Source organism: Sciurus vulgaris, assembly GCF_902686455.1.
Source record: "Sciurus vulgaris genome assembly, chromosome: 17".
In the NCBI taxonomy this organism is placed as follows: domain Eukaryota; kingdom Metazoa; phylum Chordata; class Mammalia; order Rodentia; family Sciuridae; genus Sciurus; species Sciurus vulgaris.
In genome coordinates this window covers 54,075,467-54,095,319 of record NC_136478.1, presented here as the reverse complement: position 1 = coordinate 54,095,319, position 19,853 = coordinate 54,075,467, and the positions used below count along the sequence as shown (strand labels likewise).

General features: G+C 53.0%; 1 protein-coding gene and 1 long non-coding RNA gene across 3 annotated transcripts; both read right to left on the bottom strand.

The window, feature by feature from the left end:
* Positions 1 to 12: 12 nt before the first annotated feature.
* APOC4 (apolipoprotein C4) lies at positions 13 to 2,562 on the bottom strand. 2 transcript variants are annotated; one of them, XM_079119025.1, is made up of 3 exons: positions 2,372 to 2,562; positions 1,007 to 1,139; positions 13 to 219 (listed from the first exon to the last, which is right to left on the bottom strand). In XM_079119025.1, the coding sequence occupies exons 1-3, from the start codon at positions 2,445 to 2,447 to the stop codon at positions 54 to 56; spliced, it is 375 nt and encodes a 124-aa protein (XP_078975151.1). In that variant the 5' UTR covers positions 2,448 to 2,562; the 3' UTR covers positions 13 to 53. The 2 variants fall into 2 exon arrangements, with proteins under 2 accessions (XP_078975151.1, XP_078975152.1); XM_079119026.1 differs by lacking the exon at positions 2,372 to 2,562 and adding an exon at positions 2,315 to 2,354.
* Positions 2,563 to 10,266: 7,704 nt separating this feature from the next.
* LOC306648736 lies at positions 10,267 to 10,902 on the bottom strand. The gene is made up of 2 exons (XR_013760465.1): positions 10,553 to 10,902; positions 10,267 to 10,435 (listed from the first exon to the last, which is right to left on the bottom strand). It is a non-coding gene; the product is annotated as an uncharacterized lncRNA (long non-coding RNA).
* Positions 10,903 to 19,853: the final 8,951 nt, after the last annotated feature.

The window sequence follows — 19,853 nt, the reverse complement described above, 5'->3', positions numbered from 1 at the left end:
ACTGGACAGGGACACAGATAAGGCCTTTATTGGTTTGTGGGGGCGTGAGCAGGTTAATCCTGGGCTTGCTCCCTGCAGAGCAGCCGGGGGCACAGGCTCTGGGCCTTGTTCAGGAGGCTGTCCTTGGAGCTGAGGAGCCAGGCTTGTGTGCGTGGACCCAGGTCTTTCAGGTGGTCATCATAGTAGGTCTGCATGAAACCCTGGAGAGCCCCAGGGCGCCTGCAGCACAGGGGACAGGAGACACCACGGTTGAGGCCCCAGTCACCTCCGAAGGTTCTGCCCATTGACTTCCCCTCCCTGTGCCCCAGGGACCCGCTTTCCATTCTCACCTTCCACTGCTCAGCCCCCGGCAGCGGCCCAAGCCCACTCCTGCTCCCCTGCAGGCCTGGGAGTCCAGGCCTCCAGACTCTCCTGCCTCAGAGCCAGAGGTCCAGGCCCAGCCTCCTCCCTCAGACCCAGGGGTCCAGGCCCAGCCCCTCCTCCCTCAGACCTAGGGGTCCAGGCCCAGCCCTCCTTCCTCAGACCCAGGGGTCCAGGCCCAGCTCCTCCTCCCTCAGACCCAGGGGTCCAGGCCCAGCCCTCCTCCCTCAGACCCAGGGGTCCAGGCCCAGCCTTCTTCCCTCAGACCCAGGGGTCCAGGCCCAGCTCCTCCTCCCTCAGACCCAGGGGTCCAGGCTCAGCCTCCTCCCTCAGACCCAGGGGTCCAGGCCCAGCCTCCTCCCTCAGACCCAGGGGTACAGGCCCAGCCTCCTCCCTCAGACCCAGGGGTCCAGGCCCAGCCCTCCTCCCTCAGACCTGGGGGTCCAGGCCCAGCCCTCCTCCCTCAGACCCAGAGGTCCAGGCCCAGCCCTCCTCCCTCAGACCCGGGGGTCCAGGCCCAGCCTCCTCCCTCAGACCCGGGGTCCAGGCCCAGCCTCCTCCCTCAGACCCGGGGTCCAGGCTCAGCCTTCCCTCGGAACCTGGGGTCCTGCTTGCTCTCCCCAGCCTAGTGCCAGCACAGGCTCACCAGAACCACTGCCACCTCTCTTTGGTCCTCGTCATCAGTGGCTCCACCAGCTCCTTCACCTTGCCCCGCACAAGGCTCCAGTGGCTCTTCTCAGGGCCTGGCTGGGGACTTGGGGTCCCCATGGGTGCACATGCTAGATGGGACCAGAGAGCAGCTTGAGTTGCCAGGACCCCAGAATCCCTACTCACCCTCTGTCACTCCGGGGGCCTGGGCTGCCTCCTGCCAGGCCTTGGGCCTCCCTCCTGGTCCCACTGACCCCTTGCCCCCCCTTGGTCCACCCCCTCCCTGCACCCCAGGGTGCTCCTTCGCCCCGCAGGGTCTTCTCCCTCAGTCTAACTCCACCTGTCCCTGGCTCCTCTCGCCACCTGCTCTGCTGCCTGGGAGCAGCCCCAGCCCCCTGAGCTCTCCCTCGGCCTCTGCCACCCATGCAGCAGAGGTGGAACCTGCAGTGGCTCTCTTCCTCTAGGATGGCGGTGGGCACACCATGCCATCAGCCCCTCCTGGCGGCCAGAGGGCCTACCACGAGTCAGTGTGCTTCATTGCACACACCTGTGGGTGCAGTACCCATGCCCCTGGGCATAGCGCTGCCCACCAGGCCACCCGTCACTCAGGTCCACTGTACACACTTGTCCAGAGGCACCACGTGACCTGCATGGCTTGTGCCCATGATGGAACTGCCTTGAGACTCAGTTTTCCCTTCTGTAGAGTGGGGGACTGAGGGGACCTGCGTCTCGTGAGAACTGTGAGCTAACACATGCAGCAACAAGGGACGGAGCCTTGTACACGAGGCACTATGTCCAAGTCACAGGAACTTTAAATGCATGTGCAACACAGACCTCCACTCTGCACACTCACAGAAACCCTCACACACGGCCCAACACTCCAATTTCTTTTTATTTTTTTGGTACCAGCAATTGAACCCAGAGGCACTTAACCATGGAGCCACATCCCCAGCTTTTTATTTTTAATTTTGAGACAAGAGTCTCACTAAGTTGCTGAGGGCCTCATTGAGTTGCTGAGGTTGGCCTCGAGCTTTCAATCCTCCTGCCTCAGCCTCCCTGGCCACTGGGATTCCGGATGTGTGCCACTGTGCCCAGCTTAATCTTTTGCACAGGTATACCCATAGGAGACAAGCACACCAACACGCACCAGCGCATCCTCCGGCATGCATATTTGCCACACTGCACACACTTCTGCTTGCACACATGCAGATAACCACTGTCATTTCCACTTCCAACCCCACATTTCCACTTCGCACCTGGTCCCTGACACGTGGAACCCCAGACACGCACATGCACACGCACACACCATCAGCCCCCAGGGCTGTACCCATGTCTACCAGTCACATGAGACCCTGCTGCTCACCCACAACGCAGGCCAGGATCAGCACGCAGAAGCAGAGGGAGGGCAGGGCCCAGGACCTGCCTCCCAGCAGCAGCATTTCTGGGGGTTCGGTCTCTCAGTCCCTGTGTGCTCAGTTCTCCAGATCTGGGGAAGCGCGCGCTGCACCAGCAGAGCCCTCCCACAGCCACCTCCCCACACGCCTTGGCAGGGACTTCAGAGAGAACAGCCCAGGTGACGGTGACAGAGGCCATGCCCGCCCACGCTGGCCTCTCTCCTCCCACCCTCGCAGCACCCTGGCCTGACCCAGCACAGAGATTCTTTGGTCTCTTGCACTGAAGCAAGTTCAAATTCTCACTCTGCCTCATGAGGCAGTCCCTTTTTTCTGGCCTCAGTTTCCTCCTCTGAAAAATGGGACCATGATTCACAGCTGAAGGTGCTGAACATGATGCTAGGAAAGCCCTGAATGGAGAGACCGGCAGTGAGGGTGCCCATGGATCAGGGCCAGCAGTGGGTGAGGGACAGCGGCACAGTCCCAGGTCCCCAGCCTGTGTTCCTCCCTGTTCACCTCCTACCATCCTTTCAGCCCTGAATTCCAGCTCTTTTTTTTTGGCTGGCTCTGCCTGATAACCTGGCCTCCAAGCCCCGACTCCCTCACTGCACAACCAGGCACAGATGCTCCCTTCTCTGGGTCTCAGTGTTTCCATGTGGAAAATGGGAGGGTAATGGGCACCTGCCTCTTGGGGTTCCTGTGGCGGCTGAGCAGGGCCCATGCAGGGAAGGTCCACATGCAGACAGAGCAGGTCAGAGGGTCCACCACAGGCACAGGCCTGGTGCCAGGTGGGAAGGAAGGAACCCAGCCACACCCCAGGGCACACGGTTTGGACAGGGATTGTGGGATGCCTTGGTCTAGGGATGCAGATAAAATTCCAGACACCCAGTTGCATTTGAATTTCAGTTAAACTGAAATTCAGTTGATTTTTTTTTTTCAAGACAGTTTTGTTTGTTTGTTTGTTTGTTTGTTTTAAGACAGGGTTTCACGATGTTGCCCAGGTTGACCTTCAACTCTTGAACTTGAGTGATCCTTCAGCCTCAGCCTCCTGAGTAGCTGTGACTACAGTCATGTGCCAGTCTATCCTGCAGAATGAATAATTTGAAAAATTTTTTTTCTTCATTCTAGGAATTGGACTCAGGGCACCCTATGATGGAACTCCATCCCCAGCCCTTTTTATTTTCAGACAGGAACTCACTAAATTGCCCAGGCTGGCCTTGAACTTGACATCTGCCTGCCTCAGACTCCATAGTTGCTGGGCTTATATGCAGGCTCTGTTTTGATGGAGCAATTCTGAGAACCTAATCTTGACTGTAACCTAAACGACTGTGCAGGAGGACAGTCCTGACCCGAAGCCTCCAGCAGAATTTGGACCTACCCGTGGTAGGTGCTGAACATTCGCTGGAGTTCATCGCTCACGATAATCCACGAGATAAGATGCCCAGGGCCTGGGGTTGTGGCTCAGTGGTGCAGCGATCGCCTAGCACATGTGAGACAGGGTTTGATCCTCAGCACCACATACAAATAAATAAATAAAATGAAGGTATAAAAAAATGATAACATTAAAAAGAAAAAGATGACTACCCAGAGTTGTGGTTTGGGATGATGAAGAAGTTCTGGAAATAGTCTCGAAGGTTTTGCAACAACATGAATGTACTTACTGCACTCGACACAAAAAAACTGATAAAATGGAAGGATGTCCGCCCTGTGGGTGGCGCCACAGCGGAAGCAAAAGCTGAGGAGAACATGAACCCAGTGCCGGGTGTTGGGTTCAGAAACGACTCCTCTTCTTTCCAGCAGAGTGACGGGACACAGGTCACCTGACCGCTCTCGGACTGTGACTTCACCGCCTGGGGTTCAGAGACCACTGACCATGTAGGCAGAACCTGGAGCGTGACAGAAGTCAGGAGAGCCGGCTCAGGAAGGGACCCGGGAGGAGTCTGGCATCGTCGGCTGCTCTTTATTTAGAACATGGACCAGAGCACGCGCTGTGCAATAGGCAGCGCATGGACACAGAGCAGGGTCACCAGGCCAGGAGGCAGGCATCTTTGATGTCCCCCTCCTGGAACCCCCTTTTTTTGGCACTGAAGGTGGAACCCAGGGCGTCTTTCCACTGAGCACATCCCCAGCCCCTTTTATTTTTATTTTGAGTTGGGGTCTCACCAGGTTGCCGAGCCTGGCCTCACACTCTCCATCCGCCTGCCTCAAGCTCCTGAGCCACTCGGATGACAAGCTGGGCCACCCCGCCTAGCACAATCCCCTTGTTACACACGAGGGCACTGGCTGCAGCGTGCGGGTCCATGGGCACAAGGGCCTCTCAGGCCTCTGGCCAGGCAGGGACTTCCTCTGCCCCTCCCGCCAGGACTCTAGAGGGCCAGAGGGACATGGAGCAGGACTGGGGGTGGTCACAGCAGGACTGTGTCCCCTGCCCCAGCTCCAAGGCCAGTGGCCAGGGAGGGCCATGGGCTGTTTGCTGTTTGCTGCTCGCAATGTTTGCTCATCCTAGTGACAGGGACAGGCCAAAGGTCACTCACAGTGGACTTCAGAGGCAGCTCATATACACGTGTGGGGGCTGGGAGGGTGAAGGGAGCAGAGCCCTCAGCAGCAGGGCCCGGGCCTGGTGGCAACGGACCCCAAATCCCAGGGCCTGTCTGCTGGCAGACAGCGTTTCAGGGCCACCGAGCGTGTTCTTCAAGTCAGCAGGCCTGGCCATCCGCACCAGTCACTGTCCTCTGCACTTGACCCAGGGTCCTTGCCCAGCCAGGACCCCTCCCCTCACCCCATACCCACACACCCTCAGGGCTTTCCTCTGGCCTCTGGGCTTTCCTCTGGCCTCTCTAACCCCGCACCTCCCCTGCTGGCTGCGCTGAGTCTTGCTAGGGAACCAGGGGTGGAAGAGATGCGAGTGTCCCCTCCCTGGGAAGCGTCCATCCATCCATTCACTCATGTGGGAAAACTGAAATACCGTTGGCATCCCATAAATTCGCCCTGGAAGCTGGCACAGTGGAGCCCATGTAGGGTCCCAGCGCCTGCGGGGAGGCTGGGCAGGAAGATGGCAAGTTCCAAGCCAGCCTGGACACTGAGGGAGGCCCTGCTCAGAAGGAAAGGAGGAGGGCCCAAGATGCAGCTCAGGGCAGAGCGCTGGCCTGCAGGGTTCCCTGCCCAGCACTGCACACGCAGATAAATAAACAAGTGGGAAACACAGCACCTGCCGAGGTCTTTAGTGTGCTCACAGGTGTGCACGGCCATCACCACCTGTTCCAGAACATTCCTTCATTTCCGAGGGAAACCCACAGGCCTTCTGGGTCCTGCCCCATCTCCCTTTCTCCCTGATGTGGGCACCCCAGCTCCACCTTCTGCCCTGTGGAGTCGCCTCCCTGGGAATTTCACATGAGTGAATCAGACGGATGGTTTGGTGTCTGACTTCCTTCACTACCTCCTGGGTTTTCTTATTTCTCCTCTCCTCCTCTCCCCTGTGCTCTCCTCTGCTCTCCTCTGTGTCTCTTTCTCTTTCTTCCCTTCCTTCCTTTTGGTTTGGTGTCTGACTTCCTTCACTAACTACTGTGTTTTCTTTTCTCTCCTCTCCTATCCCTTCCTCTCCTCTCCTTCCTTCCTTCCTTCCTTCCTTCCTTCCTTCCTTCCTTCCTTTCTTTCTTTCTTTCTTCTCTCTCTCTCTCTCTCTCTCTCTCTCTCTCTCTCTCTCTCTCTCTCCTTCTCTCCCTCTCCCCCCCACTTACTTTCTTTCTTTTCCTGGTGTTGGGGATTGAGCAGGGGTGCTGGGCTACTTCGCCAGCCCTTTGACTTTTCTTTGGAGACACAGTCTTGCAAAGTCGCCCAGGCTGGCCTTGCACTGGGTGATCCTCCTGCCTCAGCCCCCCACCTGCTGGGATCACAGGCCTGTGCCACCACATCCTGCCTATTGTGGAGCTTTTGAGGAACAGCTAAGAGTTTTCCCCAGGGGCTTCATTCAGCTACTCTATATTTGTTTTTCTTTCCTGCACCAGGGATTGGGCTCAGGGGCACTTTACCTGGGAGCTACATACTCAGCACTTTGAAATGTTATTGGTTTATTCTTTCTTAAGTAGATACACGTCTTTGAAAGTTGCACAGGCTGGACTGGAAGTTGAGAGCCTACTATGTTTCAGTCAGCTTTTCTGCTGTTCCAAGTCAAAGATGAGACTAGAACAACTTTAGGAGGGAAAGTATATTTGAGGGCTCACGGTTTGAAAGCTCTTTGTTCATAGAAGGCTGACTCCATTCCTTGGGGCTCGAGGTGAGGCACAACATCATGGTAGAAGAGAGTGCCAGATGGAAGCAGCCCACATCCTCAGGAAGGAGAGAGAGGAGAGAGTGGAGAGAGAGACACTCCACTCTCCAGATACAAAATACATGCCCCATAGCCACGCCCCCATGCCCACCTGAAACCACACCTACCACATGAATTAATCCCATCCGGGGCTCATTCAGTGATCAGTTAAGACTCTTGTTTCTCATTGTCTCACGTGAGAGTTTTGGGCGGCGCCTCACATCCAAACCACCACATCCGACCTCACCCCGTCTCCAAGCTGCTGGCATCAGGAGTGGACCTCTGGGCCTGGCCCCAGTTCTCTTTGGCTAATTCCGAATCATCTGGATTTCCATCCCACATCCCCTCACCCCGGAATCCCTGCAGGACGCAGGGGCCTGGCCAGGTGCCCCAGTTGGGAGCCCCCCTCCCTGCGCTGGCCACTGAGGGTGGTGTCAGGGTGGGGGTTGCAGCTGAGGGGCATGGCAGCGCCCCTCCCAACATGCGCAGCGGGAACCTCTCTACATGCGGGACCTGGACTCTGGGCAGCTCCTTGGAGTGACCAGGGCCCTTTGCTCTCACAGACCCTGAAGAGAATCAGTGTACAGTCTCTGAACTCTGGAATGAGAGGGAAGACACCAAGAGGGACTTGAGGAGTGGACGGTGCCTGGCACCCGGCGGATGCAGGCCACCCTCTCCGTGGGATGCCAGCGTTCCTTCCTGGCTTGGGAAAGGTGCATTTGGTTTTGTTTGCGGTGTCCCGGATGGAGCCCAGGACCTCACACCTCCTGGGCAAGAGTTCTGCCACTGAGTGACACTTCCAGCCCCAACAAGTATTGGGCACCTACTGTGTGCCAGGACCTATGGTAGGAACTGGGGCATTGCAGGGAGCCAAGTGTGGGGCGCTCACCCGTAATCCTAGTGACTCAAGAGGCTGAGGCACAAGGATGGAATTAGGAGGCCAGCCTCAGCCACTTAGCGAGACCCCAAGCAACTTGGCAAGATTCTACCTCAGAATGCAATGTGGAAAGGGCTGGGGATGTGGCTCAGCGGTAGAGCACTTGCCTGGCCTCCGATTAGCCCTGGGTTTAATCTGTGTCTCCAACAGAACGACCAAGGAAAGACAAATTCCATGAACATGGCTCCTAAGAACTGGAGCCAGCGGGTCAACAGTCCACTGATGAAGTAGATATCACACAGTAGAGAAGGCAGGTGGGGGACAGAGCAGGGGAGCGGCTGGAAGGCCAGAGCTGCAGTTGGGTGGCAGAGTGCATGCCAGCAGGCCCGGGGCCCTGGGGTCCAGCCCAGCACACAGAGGCAAAGGGCACGTAGGAGCCGCTAGCCTCTCCCTCGCAGGGGGTCCTAGCGGCTCAAGGTGTTCAGATGGACCTTCAGCCTGGGGCGGTGCATTCCCAGCCACTGGGGAGGCTGGAGCAGGAGGCTCCCAAGTTCAAGGCCAGCCCGGCTCACTCGGCAAGACTCTGCCTCAGACACAATCAATAAGTCAAAGAAAGGGCTGGGGTGTAGCTCAGAGCTAGAGTGCCTGGGTTCCACCCTGCTGCCAGAAACAGCCTCCCCAAATCTTTCCGTTGTGCCACTCTATTGCACCAATTAAAATATGGGAAAAAGATGGACTTTTATTCAAATTTAGCTGCATTATGTTACCACATATGACTGATGCCCTAAACTGGGACTGGTTCTATGCTGGGCAGTGCCTGGAGACACTGAGGGGACAGCAGCCTGGGTCCTGCCCTCTGGGGACGTGTAGTCCAGTCCCCAGGCATTGGTGACCCAGAGTGGGCAGGGCTGGGAGGAGGTTGTTGACCCAGCCTAGGGGTCAAGTAGGCTTCCTGGAGGGGGGGTCAGGGTTGAGACCTGGAGGGTGAGGCTCTGCTGGTCTCCTTGAGGGCTCCAGCCAGTCTCACCCTTGCCGGCCTCCTTGTCCCCGCCCCTCTGCATTTGAAGTTTAATGAACAGCTACTGAGTATTGTGGTCTATCAAACCTGTCCCTCATCCTGGGCAGCCCCAACCAGGGAAGTAGCACAGGGCAAGTGCCTGGATGAAGCGTCAGTCCCGCTTTCTGCTTCCTGGCTATGTGGCTGTTGGGCGAGGACTTCACTCTCTGGGCCTCAAAGCCCTTAGGGAGCAACTGTGCTTCCCCTCATTGGGGATCACAAAGTTAAAACCTCCTCAGTACAGGCCGGGTCCACGCACCTGGATACTCTGGAGTCCTCACCAGCTGTCCTTAGTGCACCTCCCGAACGCTGTCCGCAGCCCCTGACCCACAGTGAAGAGGCACTCAGGATTTTTATAGGATTTTTTATTTATAGGATTTTTATTAGTGTGGGGTGGGGCCACGAGGGCCTCATGCAGGCCTCTTTGCTTAGGCTCTGTCCTCAGGCCTTCGGGAGAAGGTGTCTTTGAGCTGCTAACAAACTGAGCTGAATAAGCAATAAAACCAACACCTGTGGGGAGATGGGGCGGGGTCAGCACAGGAGCCGGCCCCCAGGTGTCCCGAAGCCACTCCTTCCCTGAGTCCCTCATCTTCCCCTTCCTTTTCTCCATCCCATTTATCTGTGGGGTCACGGGGACCCCTGCGCTGGGCGGGTCAAGCCTCCCGTGCCTCAGTTTCCTCAGGTGGACCAGAGCCCTTTGGAGCCGCGGCACTTCGACTGGCCTGGCCTCAGGCCTGCCATCTCTTCTCCCAACACTTGCACCGGGGCTGCTCCTGCCCTCGCTGGCCCCCTCAGTCAGGACTTTCCATCCAGCCCCGGCCCTCCCTGACCTGTCCCCAGCCCGGAAGTCCTCTCCTCGTTGACAGGACTTCCTGCCCAGGGCCTGTGCCCTCTCCCTGCACAGAGAACGCCCTGCTCGGGTTCGGGTCGGCTGCACTTTCCTCACCACTCAGATCTCAGCTGAAAGTGTCACCTCCTCAGAGCAGACCCAGCCACCAAATCCCAAAAAGCCCTGGCCTGTCCTTGGCTGTCACACCCACCCTCCTTTGGTCTCCACACTGCTGAGCGCCACCTGGACTAGTCTGGGAATCCACCAGTTCATCGTCTGTCCTCCCCCCTCGTTCCTCCCTGTGAAATTCCCCACACTGGTGGCGTCCCTGCACTTAGCAGATGCTTGGTAATCACCTGCCAAGGAATGAAAGGTTTTCTACTCGCCCAAGGGAACAGAGGGTGACTGATTAGTGTGTCAGCATTGATCCTAGCCAGATGCCTGGCAGGGCCCTCTCAACTTCCCCTCAGAACTCCCCATTGTACAGGTGAGGAGATGGGGGCTGGTGGTCATGCCCCTCTCCTGGGATCACACAGGGAGGAGACACCAGACGGGGACTGTTGTGTTTGGAGTCCTCATGAACACCCAGGTCCATATCTGCAGTGTGTCCAGGATGGGATCAAGAAACTCGTCCCCTGACATTAAGCACCCTGCGATTTAGCTGTGTGACAACAGGGACGTTGTCCACCTCCTAGAGCCTCGGTGTCCCCATCTGCTATTCTTGGGCAGCCTTCCAGGCCTTCGCCCTCAGAGTCCCCCTAGCACACCCTGGGAAGCCCTCACCTAATGGTATTCTGGTTTTGAGGCGCTGTGCAGTCATCATCTCCGGACTCCCGTTTAGCCAGGTGGTGCTCAAAGGTGCTAGAGACTTCTGGGGCGGCCTGTGCTGGGGAGGCCTGGGCTGGGGCAGGACCTGACCAAAAATATGAGGGAGAGGTGAAAACATGTCAGGGCTGGGAGTCAGCAGCTGGGATGTTCTCCAGGGTGCTGAGGACGTCTGGTGTGGCCTGGGCTGGGGCTGGGCCTGCCACCCAAAATGAGGGAGGGTGAAAACATGTCAGTGATTCGGCAGACGCCCTAGGACGGGGTTCCAGAGAAGGATACGGAGGTCCTGGAAAGGGGTTCCCAGGATGCTGGGCGGGCACTATGCGGCCCTCACCTCCCTGTCCCTTGCAAGGAGGAAGAAGCAGGCCAGCCAGTCCCACTGGGCTGGGCGTCAGTAAGTCATCAGTCCCGGGGATCCTGGGCAGACTCCAGCCTCGGGACAGACCTTTAGAGAACGTCCAGCCCTCCTGGGAGGGCGGGTGGCCAGAGGGCCACAGGGGACCCAGGGCACCGATGGGCCCCAGAGCTCTCCAGGATCCGCTGGGCTGGACTCCGTGGCCGGGCCCAGCGACGCGATTCCAAACTCCAACCCCAATTCTCCTGGCGCACTTTTACCTTCCAGAACCATGGACAGGACCACCACCAGGACGGGCAGCGCCAGGAGGAGCCTCATGACTGCCAGGGACTCTGCAGGCGGAGGCGGGGACGTTAGTGGCCCAAGTTCCCTCCCCACCGCGGTCCTCCCACCCCCGCCCTGGCTCCTGTGTCTGAATCGCCCTCCTGGAACCGACCTGTCCAGGGATGAGTGGAGGACAGCTGGGGTGCGAGGTCCCACCGGCCAGGGACCTTTATGGGGCAGGGCGGGGGCGGGGCCAGTCACGATCCCGCCCAGAGCCCCGCCCCCGCCGGGCCCGCCCACCAGACTCCTCTGCTGGGGGCTGCTGGGGGCTGCTGGGTCGGGACACGCGGGTCCCTTAGGGCCCAGGCCCCACCGTTCAGCACCCTCCCTTCAAACCTCCAGGCCTAGGGGTGGGTGCATCCTCAGCCCGCCGCCGCCCTTTCCTCCTCCACTCAGAAGAAAGCTTCGGCCTCTCCCTGTGGCCCTCTGCCCTCCGGGGTGTCTCAGGAACGCCCCCTGCGTTTCATCCCTGTCCCCGCTTGTCCCCAGCCCACCTCTTCCACCGTCACCCCCTGCTCTGCAAACTCCCCAGCTCACACTCTTCTCTGTGACTGGCTCCTGCCCCTGCGCCCCTGCGCCCCCAGCCCTTCCCTCAGGCTGGCCTCGCAGCTGCCTGCCCCTTGCCCCTGGGAGCGTCCTCAGTGTCCCTGGTGATCTCTGGGGTCCTAACTTCCCGACCGTGAACTCTTTCCTCTTCGGAGTACATGTCTCCCCTGCCTATTTTTGTATTTATTGGCACTGGGGGTGGAACCCAGGGCGTCTTTCCACTGAGCACATCCCCAGCCCCTTTTATTTTTATTTTGAGTTGGGGTCTCACCAGGTTGCCGAGCCTGGCCTCACACTCTCCATCCGCCTGCCTCAAGCTCCTGAGCCACTCGGATGACAAGCTGGGCCACCCCGCCTAGCACAATCCCCTTGTTACACACGAGGGCACTGGGCTGCAGCGTGCGGGTCCATGGGCACAAGGGCCTCTCAGGCCTCTGGCCAGGCAGGGACTTCCTCTGCCCCTCCCGCCAGGACTCTAGAGGGCCAGAGGGACATGGAGCAGGACTGGGGGTGGTCACAGCAGGACTGTGTCCCCTGCCCCAGCTCCAAGGCCAGTGGCCAGGGAGGGCCATGGGCTGTTTGCTGTTTGCTGCTCGCAATGTTTGCTCATCCTAGTGACAGGGACAGGCCAAAGGTCACTCACAGTGGACTTCAGAGGCAGCTCATATACACGTGTGGGGGCTGGGAGGGTGAAGGGAGCAGAGCCCTCAGCAGCAGGGCCCGGGCCTGGTGGCAACGGACCCCAAATCCCAGGGCCTGTCTGCTGGCAGACAGCGTTTCAGGGCCACCGAGCATGTTCTTCAAGCCAGCAGGCCTGGCCATCCGCACCAGTCACTGTCCTCTGCACTTGACCCAGGGTCCTTGCCCAGCCAGGACCCCTCCCCTCACCCCATACCCACACACCCTCAGGGCTTTCCTCTGGCCTCTGGGCTTTCCTCTGGCCTCTCTAACCCCGCACCTCCCCTGCTGGCTGCGCTGAGTCTTGCTAGGGAACCAGAGGTGGAAGAGATGCGAGTGTCCCCTCCCTGGGAAGCGTCCATCCATCCATTCACTCATGTGGGAAAACTGAAATACCGTTGGCATCCCATAAATTCGCCCTGGAAGCTGGCACAGTGGAGCCCATGTAGGGTCCCAGCGCCTGCGGGGAGGCTGGGCAGGAAGATGGCAAGTTCCAAGCCAGCCTGGGCACTGAGGGAGGCCCTGCTCAGTAGGAAAGGAGGAGGGCCCAAGATGCAGCTCAGGGCAGAGCGCTGGCCTGCAGGGTTCCCTGCCCAGCACTGCACACGCAGATAAATAAACAAGTGGGAAACACAGCACCTGCCGAGGTCTTTAGTGTGCTCACAGGTGTGCACGGCCATCACCACCTGTTCCAGAACATTCCTTCATTTCCGAGGGAAACCCACAGGCCTTCTGGGTCCTGCCCCATCTCCCTTTCTCCCTGATGTGGGCACCCCAGCTCCACCTTCTGCCCTGTGGAGTCGCCTCCCTGGGAATTTCACATGAGTGAATCAGACGGATGGTTTGGTGTCTGACTTCCTTCACTACCTCCTGGGTTTTCTTATTTCTCCTCTCCTCCTCTCCCCTGTGCTCTCCTCTGCTCTCCTCTGTGTCTCTCTCTCTTTCTTCCCTTCCTTCCTTTTGGTTTGGTGTCTGACTTCCTTCACTAACTACTGTGTTTTCTTTTCTCTCCTCTCCTATCCCTTCCTCTCCTCTCCTCTCCTCTCCTCTCCTTCCTTCCTTCCTTCCTTCCTTCCTTCCTTCCTTCCTTCCTTCCTTTCTTTCTTTCTTTCTTCTCTCTCTCTCTCTCTCTCTCTCTCTCCTTCTCTCCCTCTCCCCCCCACTTTCTTTCTTTCTTTCTTTTCCTGGTGTTGGGGATTGAGCAGGGGTGCTGGGCTACTTCGCCAGCCCTTTGACTTTTCTTTGGAGACACAGTCTTGCAAAGTCGCCCAGGCTGGCCTTGCACTGGGTGATCCTCCTGCCTCAGTCCCCCAGCTGCTGGGATCACAGGCCTGTGCCACCACACCCTGAAAGGGCTGGGATGCAGCTCAGTGCTAGAGTGCCTGGGTTCCACCCTGCTGCCAGAAACGGCCACCCCAAATCTTTCCGTTGTGCCACTCTATTGCGCCAATTAAAATATGGGAAAAAGATGGACTTTTATTCAAATTTAGCTGCATTATGTTACCACATATGACTGATAGCCTGAATTGGGACTGCTTCTACGCTGGGCAGTGCCTGGAGACACTGAGGGGACAGCAGCCTGGGTCCTGCCCTCTGGGGACGTGTAGTCCAGTCCCCAGGCATTGGTGACCCAGAGTGGGCAGGGCTGGGAGGAGGTTGTTGACCCAGCCTAGGGGTCAAGTAGGCTTCCTGGAGGGGGGGTCAGGGTTGAGACCTGGAGGGTGAGGCTCTGCTGGTCTCCTTGAGGGCTCCAGCCAGTCTCACCCTTGCCAGCCTCCTTGTCCCCGCCCCTCTGCATTTGAAGTTTAATGAGCAGCTACTGAGTGCTGTGGTCTATCAAACCTGTCCCTCATCCTGGGCAGCCCCTACCAGGGAAGTAGTGTGTTGGGCTGACAGATTTGGCTTCATGGAGACTTTACAGGCCTGGCTATATGGGTCATGACTTTAGACTCCAGTTGGCTCTGAGACTCCATGTTATGTAGGAAATGCTTCTCCCATAGGAACACCCTATCTCTGTACCCATCATCAGTTACTTAGCATGACATGTTTAGCAATATAAAATAGCAATTCTTATGTGATGAAAAATTGTTCTCTTTTCATTCCTTTTTCTCCTAAACAATGCATCATGTGAATGGTGATGTGAATCATGATTGTTTAGATGTTAGTAACCATTCTTTTGTTTGTACCTAGGTAGGGTCTTTTTGACCCACTTCCTCCTCTGCTAATGATTTCATGATGTTCGTTTGTAATTTCAAATCATAGCAACAGTATTAGAACCCCTACAACCCTGTGGACGGGGCTGTTCTCCCAGTAGTCATTTTTTGGACATTGTGTGAGACAGTCAGTCGGCTTAATAAAGACTCTCAAATTTGGACTTCTCAGTGGTGATTGGTCTGTTCTTAAGTCGCGCCCTACAACATTTGGAGTCCCCAGCGAGATCCTTGCTGCCTGGTGGATAGCCACTGCTCAGCACTGACCTGGGAACTCCTGCTGAGGGGAGAGGCCACAGCATTGCTCCTGGGGGAAGGCCTCTGAGAGATGTTCCTCAGCCCCAGGCTGCCCGATCTGTGGAGCTCCATCCCAGGACTGAACTAAATTCTCCAAGAGTCACCTGTTTCTGCACCCCTGGGAGACTGGTAAATCTGTTTCTGGCGGATCTGTATCTGGGGGCTCTGAGGAAGGCTAGGACGCAGAATTACTTCCCGAGTCCTAGACTGTGATGAGAGGTTGCCCAGGCCCTCAGGTCAGGAATGAGGAGTGGCCACTTGTCAGTGTCTTTGGTGTCTTGCCTGTCCTGTGTTTGTTCATCTTTTTCTGTTTTTCGTTGCTCTTGAGTGTGGACTGGTCAGTATCCCTCATGTTCATCATGTACCCCCTTCAATCAAATTGACCAATTTCCAGGGATTCCAGAGAAGGGCCACTGATGACGGAATCCGCTGTGACATCTTTTCTCTCTCTAAATTCTGTGAGAGAGACCTCTTTTTGTTTCCTGATTGTGATATGAGCAGTTTCCCTCTGCCACGCTCTTCAGCCATGATGTTCTGTGTCACCTTGAGCCCTGAGGAGTGGAACTGGCCTTCTGTGGCTAAGACCTCTGAAACCAGAATGTACCCAAGAACAATTCTGAGAGGATATACTCAGTTGACGTGCTGTGATTAAAAAAGGTACTGCTGAATTTTAAATATTTTTGGAGATCCAAGATGGCAGACTAGAGAGGCTGTGTTCCTTGTTGCTCCGTAACTCGGGTTTCAGGCAGTTGGTGAGGCAGTTTTTGCTGCTTATGGATCCCCTGCTGTTTACCCGATTTGTCTACTGTGATCACCTGCAATCTACCAGCATATGGACACCTTTTTGAGTGCAGATTGCTCACTGTCAGGTGCCTATTATTGCCTGCCTCTTGCCTGTCCATCGCCTGTCTTTCACCTATCCATCACCCACTGCCCAAGGCTCACCTCCTGATCTGACCACAGATCACCAGTGGAGCTCCAACTGCCTGCTCTTGCCTGGAAGTTCACTATCACAGTAACTGCAGGTTTGGTTACACGTGTCTGCTGCCATTTTGAGACAATAACCAGGCCCTACAGGACCCCTGGCTGGGCTGACTGAGCCCCTTCTCTAGGATCCCTCAGCCTGACCGATCACTCCCTGCCTCTGGGGTCCTCACATTAACTGACTGCTCCCCGCCACCAGGACCCCCAGACCAACTGACTGTGCCCTATCACCAGGACCCTCAGACTGACTGCACCTGGCCTACAGGATCCTGCAACCAGACTGATCACACCCCACCTCCAGAACCCCTGCCTGACCAACTGCACCCTGGCTCCAGGACCTCCAGCCAACCACATCCACACCCCAAGCTGCAGCTCCCCATTTGTCAACACATTTGGAAGCTGGAGCAGCCATCTTGGATGATCCTGGAAGCCATATCACCCATCTTTAGGTGGGGCAAATCCCATCCTGAGAGCCTGCTGGAGACTTGAAGCTCACTATCAGGTACCTCTCATGTATCAGGCTACTGAAGACTGGGAGGTTGAATACTATATGATTGTTATAGTGTAGATTTTCTTTTTTCTCCGTATTGAAAAATTTTAAGTTTTTATTTCTTTACTTTTCTCGATCTCTTTTCCTTTTGTTTACCTGTTTCCTCAGAGTCTCTTTCTCCCTTTTCTCATGTTAACAACTGACTTCTTTTGATTATACTCTCACACTTTCTATGATCTAGAACTTCTGTATATTCTTTTCTTTTCCCATTAACAGCTACATCCTATACCCCTCCACATCCTCTTTGTCCTTCATTAGAATCTGCAGACCTTATTGCAAATCTGTTTGTTACACTGAAGATAATAATTGAACTCATTCTGTTTATTATGACAATATTGTTAATGTCCTCATAGGGGATATTTGGTTTAGGGTTGCATGCTGTCTGAACTGGGCACTGCTAATATTGATCTCCCCCTTAAAGAAAAGGTTTTGGAAACCTATAGGGTCACTATAAGCCTATAGGGGGGAAACTGCAATACCCCAGATCCGCACTGCTAAAGGGGAAGATGCATGAACAACATGAAAAAACAAGGGAAGAAAATGATCCAAACAAATCTAGATTCTATATTAATAGATTCCAGTGACAGCATGGTAGAAGAAATGTCAGAAAAGGACTTAGGATTTTACATGAATCAGATGATTCGTGAAGCAAAGGATGAGATAAGAGAGTAAATGCAGGCAATGAATGATCACTCCAATAAGCAGTTGAAAAAGGAACTGCAGGAAGCAAAAGATCATTTCAACAAAGAGATGTAGATTAAAAAAATAACTAAAGCCAAATGGAAATCCTTGATATGAAGGAAACAATAAACCAAATAAAAAAACTCAATGGAAAGCATCACCGACACAATACACCACTTGGAAAACAGAACCTCAGACAATGAAGACAAAATATTGAATCTTGAAAATAAAGTTGCCCAAACAGAGAAGATGGTAAGAAATCATGAACAGAATCTCCAAGAACTATGGGATATCATGAAAAGACTAAATTTAAGAATTATCAGGATCAAGGAAGTCAGAGAGATACAAACCAAAGGAATGAACAACCTGTTCAATGAAATAATATCAGTAAGTTTCCCAAACCTGAAGAATGAAATGGAAAATCAAATACAAGAGGCTTACAGAACACCCAATGCACAGAATCACAACAGATCCACACCAAGGCACATTATAATGAAAATGCCTAACATACAAAATAAAGATAGGATTTTGAAGGTTGCAAGAGAAAAGTATCAGATTTCATATAGGGGGAAACCAGTATGGATATCAGCAGATTTCTCAACCCAGACTCTAAAAGGAAGAAGGGCCTAAGAAAACATATTTCAAGCCCTGAAGGCATATGGCTGCCAACCAAGAATCCTATACCCAGCAAAACTAACTTTCAGATTTGAAGATGAAATAAAATCCTTCCATGATAAACAAAAGTTTAAAAAAATTACAAATAGAAAGCCTGCACTACAGAACGTTCTCAACAAAATATTCCATGAGGAGGAAATGAAAAACAAAAATGTAGGTCAGCAAAGGGAGGAACTACCTTAAAGGAAAATTCATTCAAAGGAGAAAGCAAGCCAACTTAAAAACCAAAAATAAGCCCAAATGTCTCGGAATACAAATCATATCTCAATAATAACCTGAAAGGTTAATGGCTTAAACTCATCAAACACATAGACTGGCATATTGGATTAAAAAGAAAGACCCAACAATATGCTGCCTTCAAGAGACTTGTCTCATAGAAAAAGACATCCACAGACTAAAGGTGAAAGGATGGGAAAAAACCAACCATGAACACAGACTCAGTAAAAAAGCAGGAGTTTCTATCTTATTTCAGATAAAGTGGACTTCAAGCCAAAATTAGTCAAAAGGGATAAAGAAGGACATTTCATACTGCTTAAGGGAACCATAAATCAGAAAGACATAATGATTGTAAATATTTATGCTCCAAACAATGGTGCATCCATGTACATCAAACAAATCCTTCAGAATTCCAGGAATCAGGTAGACCACAACACAATAATTCTGGGTGACTTTAACACACCGCTATCACCACTGGATAGATCTTCCAAACAAAAACTAAACAAAGAAACCATAGAAGTCAATAACATATTCAATAACTTAGACTTAACAGACATATATAGAACATTCCATCCATCAATGAGCGAATACACTTTCTTCTCAGCAGCACATCTCTAGAATAGACCATATGTTATGCCACAAAACAGCCCTTAGTAAATGCAAAAAATAGAGATACTACCTCATGTTCTATCAGATCATAATGGAATGAAATTAGAAATCAATGACAAAATAAAAAACAGAAATTACTCCAACACCTGGAGACTAAATAATATGCTATTGAATGAAGCATGGATAACAGAAAACATCAGAGAGGAGATAAAACAATTCTTAGAGGTAAATGAGAACAATATCAAAATCTCTGAGACACTATGAAAGCAGTACTAAGAGGAAAATGCATTGCATGGAGAGCATTCAAGAAAAGAAGAAAAAGTCAACAACTAAATGACCTAACATTACAGCTCAAAGCCCTAGAAAAAGAAGAGAAGAACAACAAAAGTAATAGAGGACAGGAAATAATTAAAATCAGAGCTGAAATCAATGAAATTGAAACAAAAGAAACAATTTAAAAAATTGACAAAACAAAAAGTTGGTTCATTGAAAAAGTAAACAAAATAGACAAACCCCTAGCCACACTAACAAAGAGAAGGAGAGAGAAAACTCAAATTACTAAGGAAAAAAAAAGGAAAAGGAAATATCATAACAGACACCACTGAAATACATAACATAATGAGACGCTACTTTGGAAAATCTATACTGCCACAAATTAGAATATCTCGAAGACATCGACAATTTCTAGAGACATGTTCCTCCCAAACTGAACCAGGAGGACATATACAATTTAAACAGATCAATTTCAAGCAATGAAATGGAAGAAGCTATCAAAAACCTATCAACCAAGAAAAGTCCAGGACCAGATGGATTCTCAGCCAAGTTCTACATGACCTTCAATGAGGAACTCATCCCAATACGTCTCAGAGTACTCCAAGAAATAGAAAAGGAGGGAACCCTTCCAAACTCATTCTATGAAGCTAGAATCACCCTCATGCCCAAACCAGACAAAGACACATCAAGGAAAGAAAATTTTAGACTGATATCTCTGACACAAAAATCCTTAACAAAATTCTGGCAAATTGCATACAAAAGCATATTAAGAAGATAGCGCACCACAATCAAGTGGGGTTTATCCCCAGATGCAAGGTGGTTCAACATCCAGAAATCAATAAATGTAATTTATCACATCAATAGACTTAAGGATAAAAATTATATGATTATTTCAATTGACACAGAGAAAGCATTCAACAAAATACAACACCCCATCATGCTCAAAATACTAGAAAAATTAGGGATAGTAGGAACATACCTCAATGTTGTAAAGGCTATTTATGCTAAAGCCACGGCCAACATCATTCTTAATGGAGAAAAACTGAAACCATTCCCTTTAAAAACTGGAACAAGACAGGGATACCCTCTTTTACCACTTCTATTCAACATCGTCCTTGAAACACTAGTCAGAGCAATTAGACAGACCAAAGAAATTAAAGGG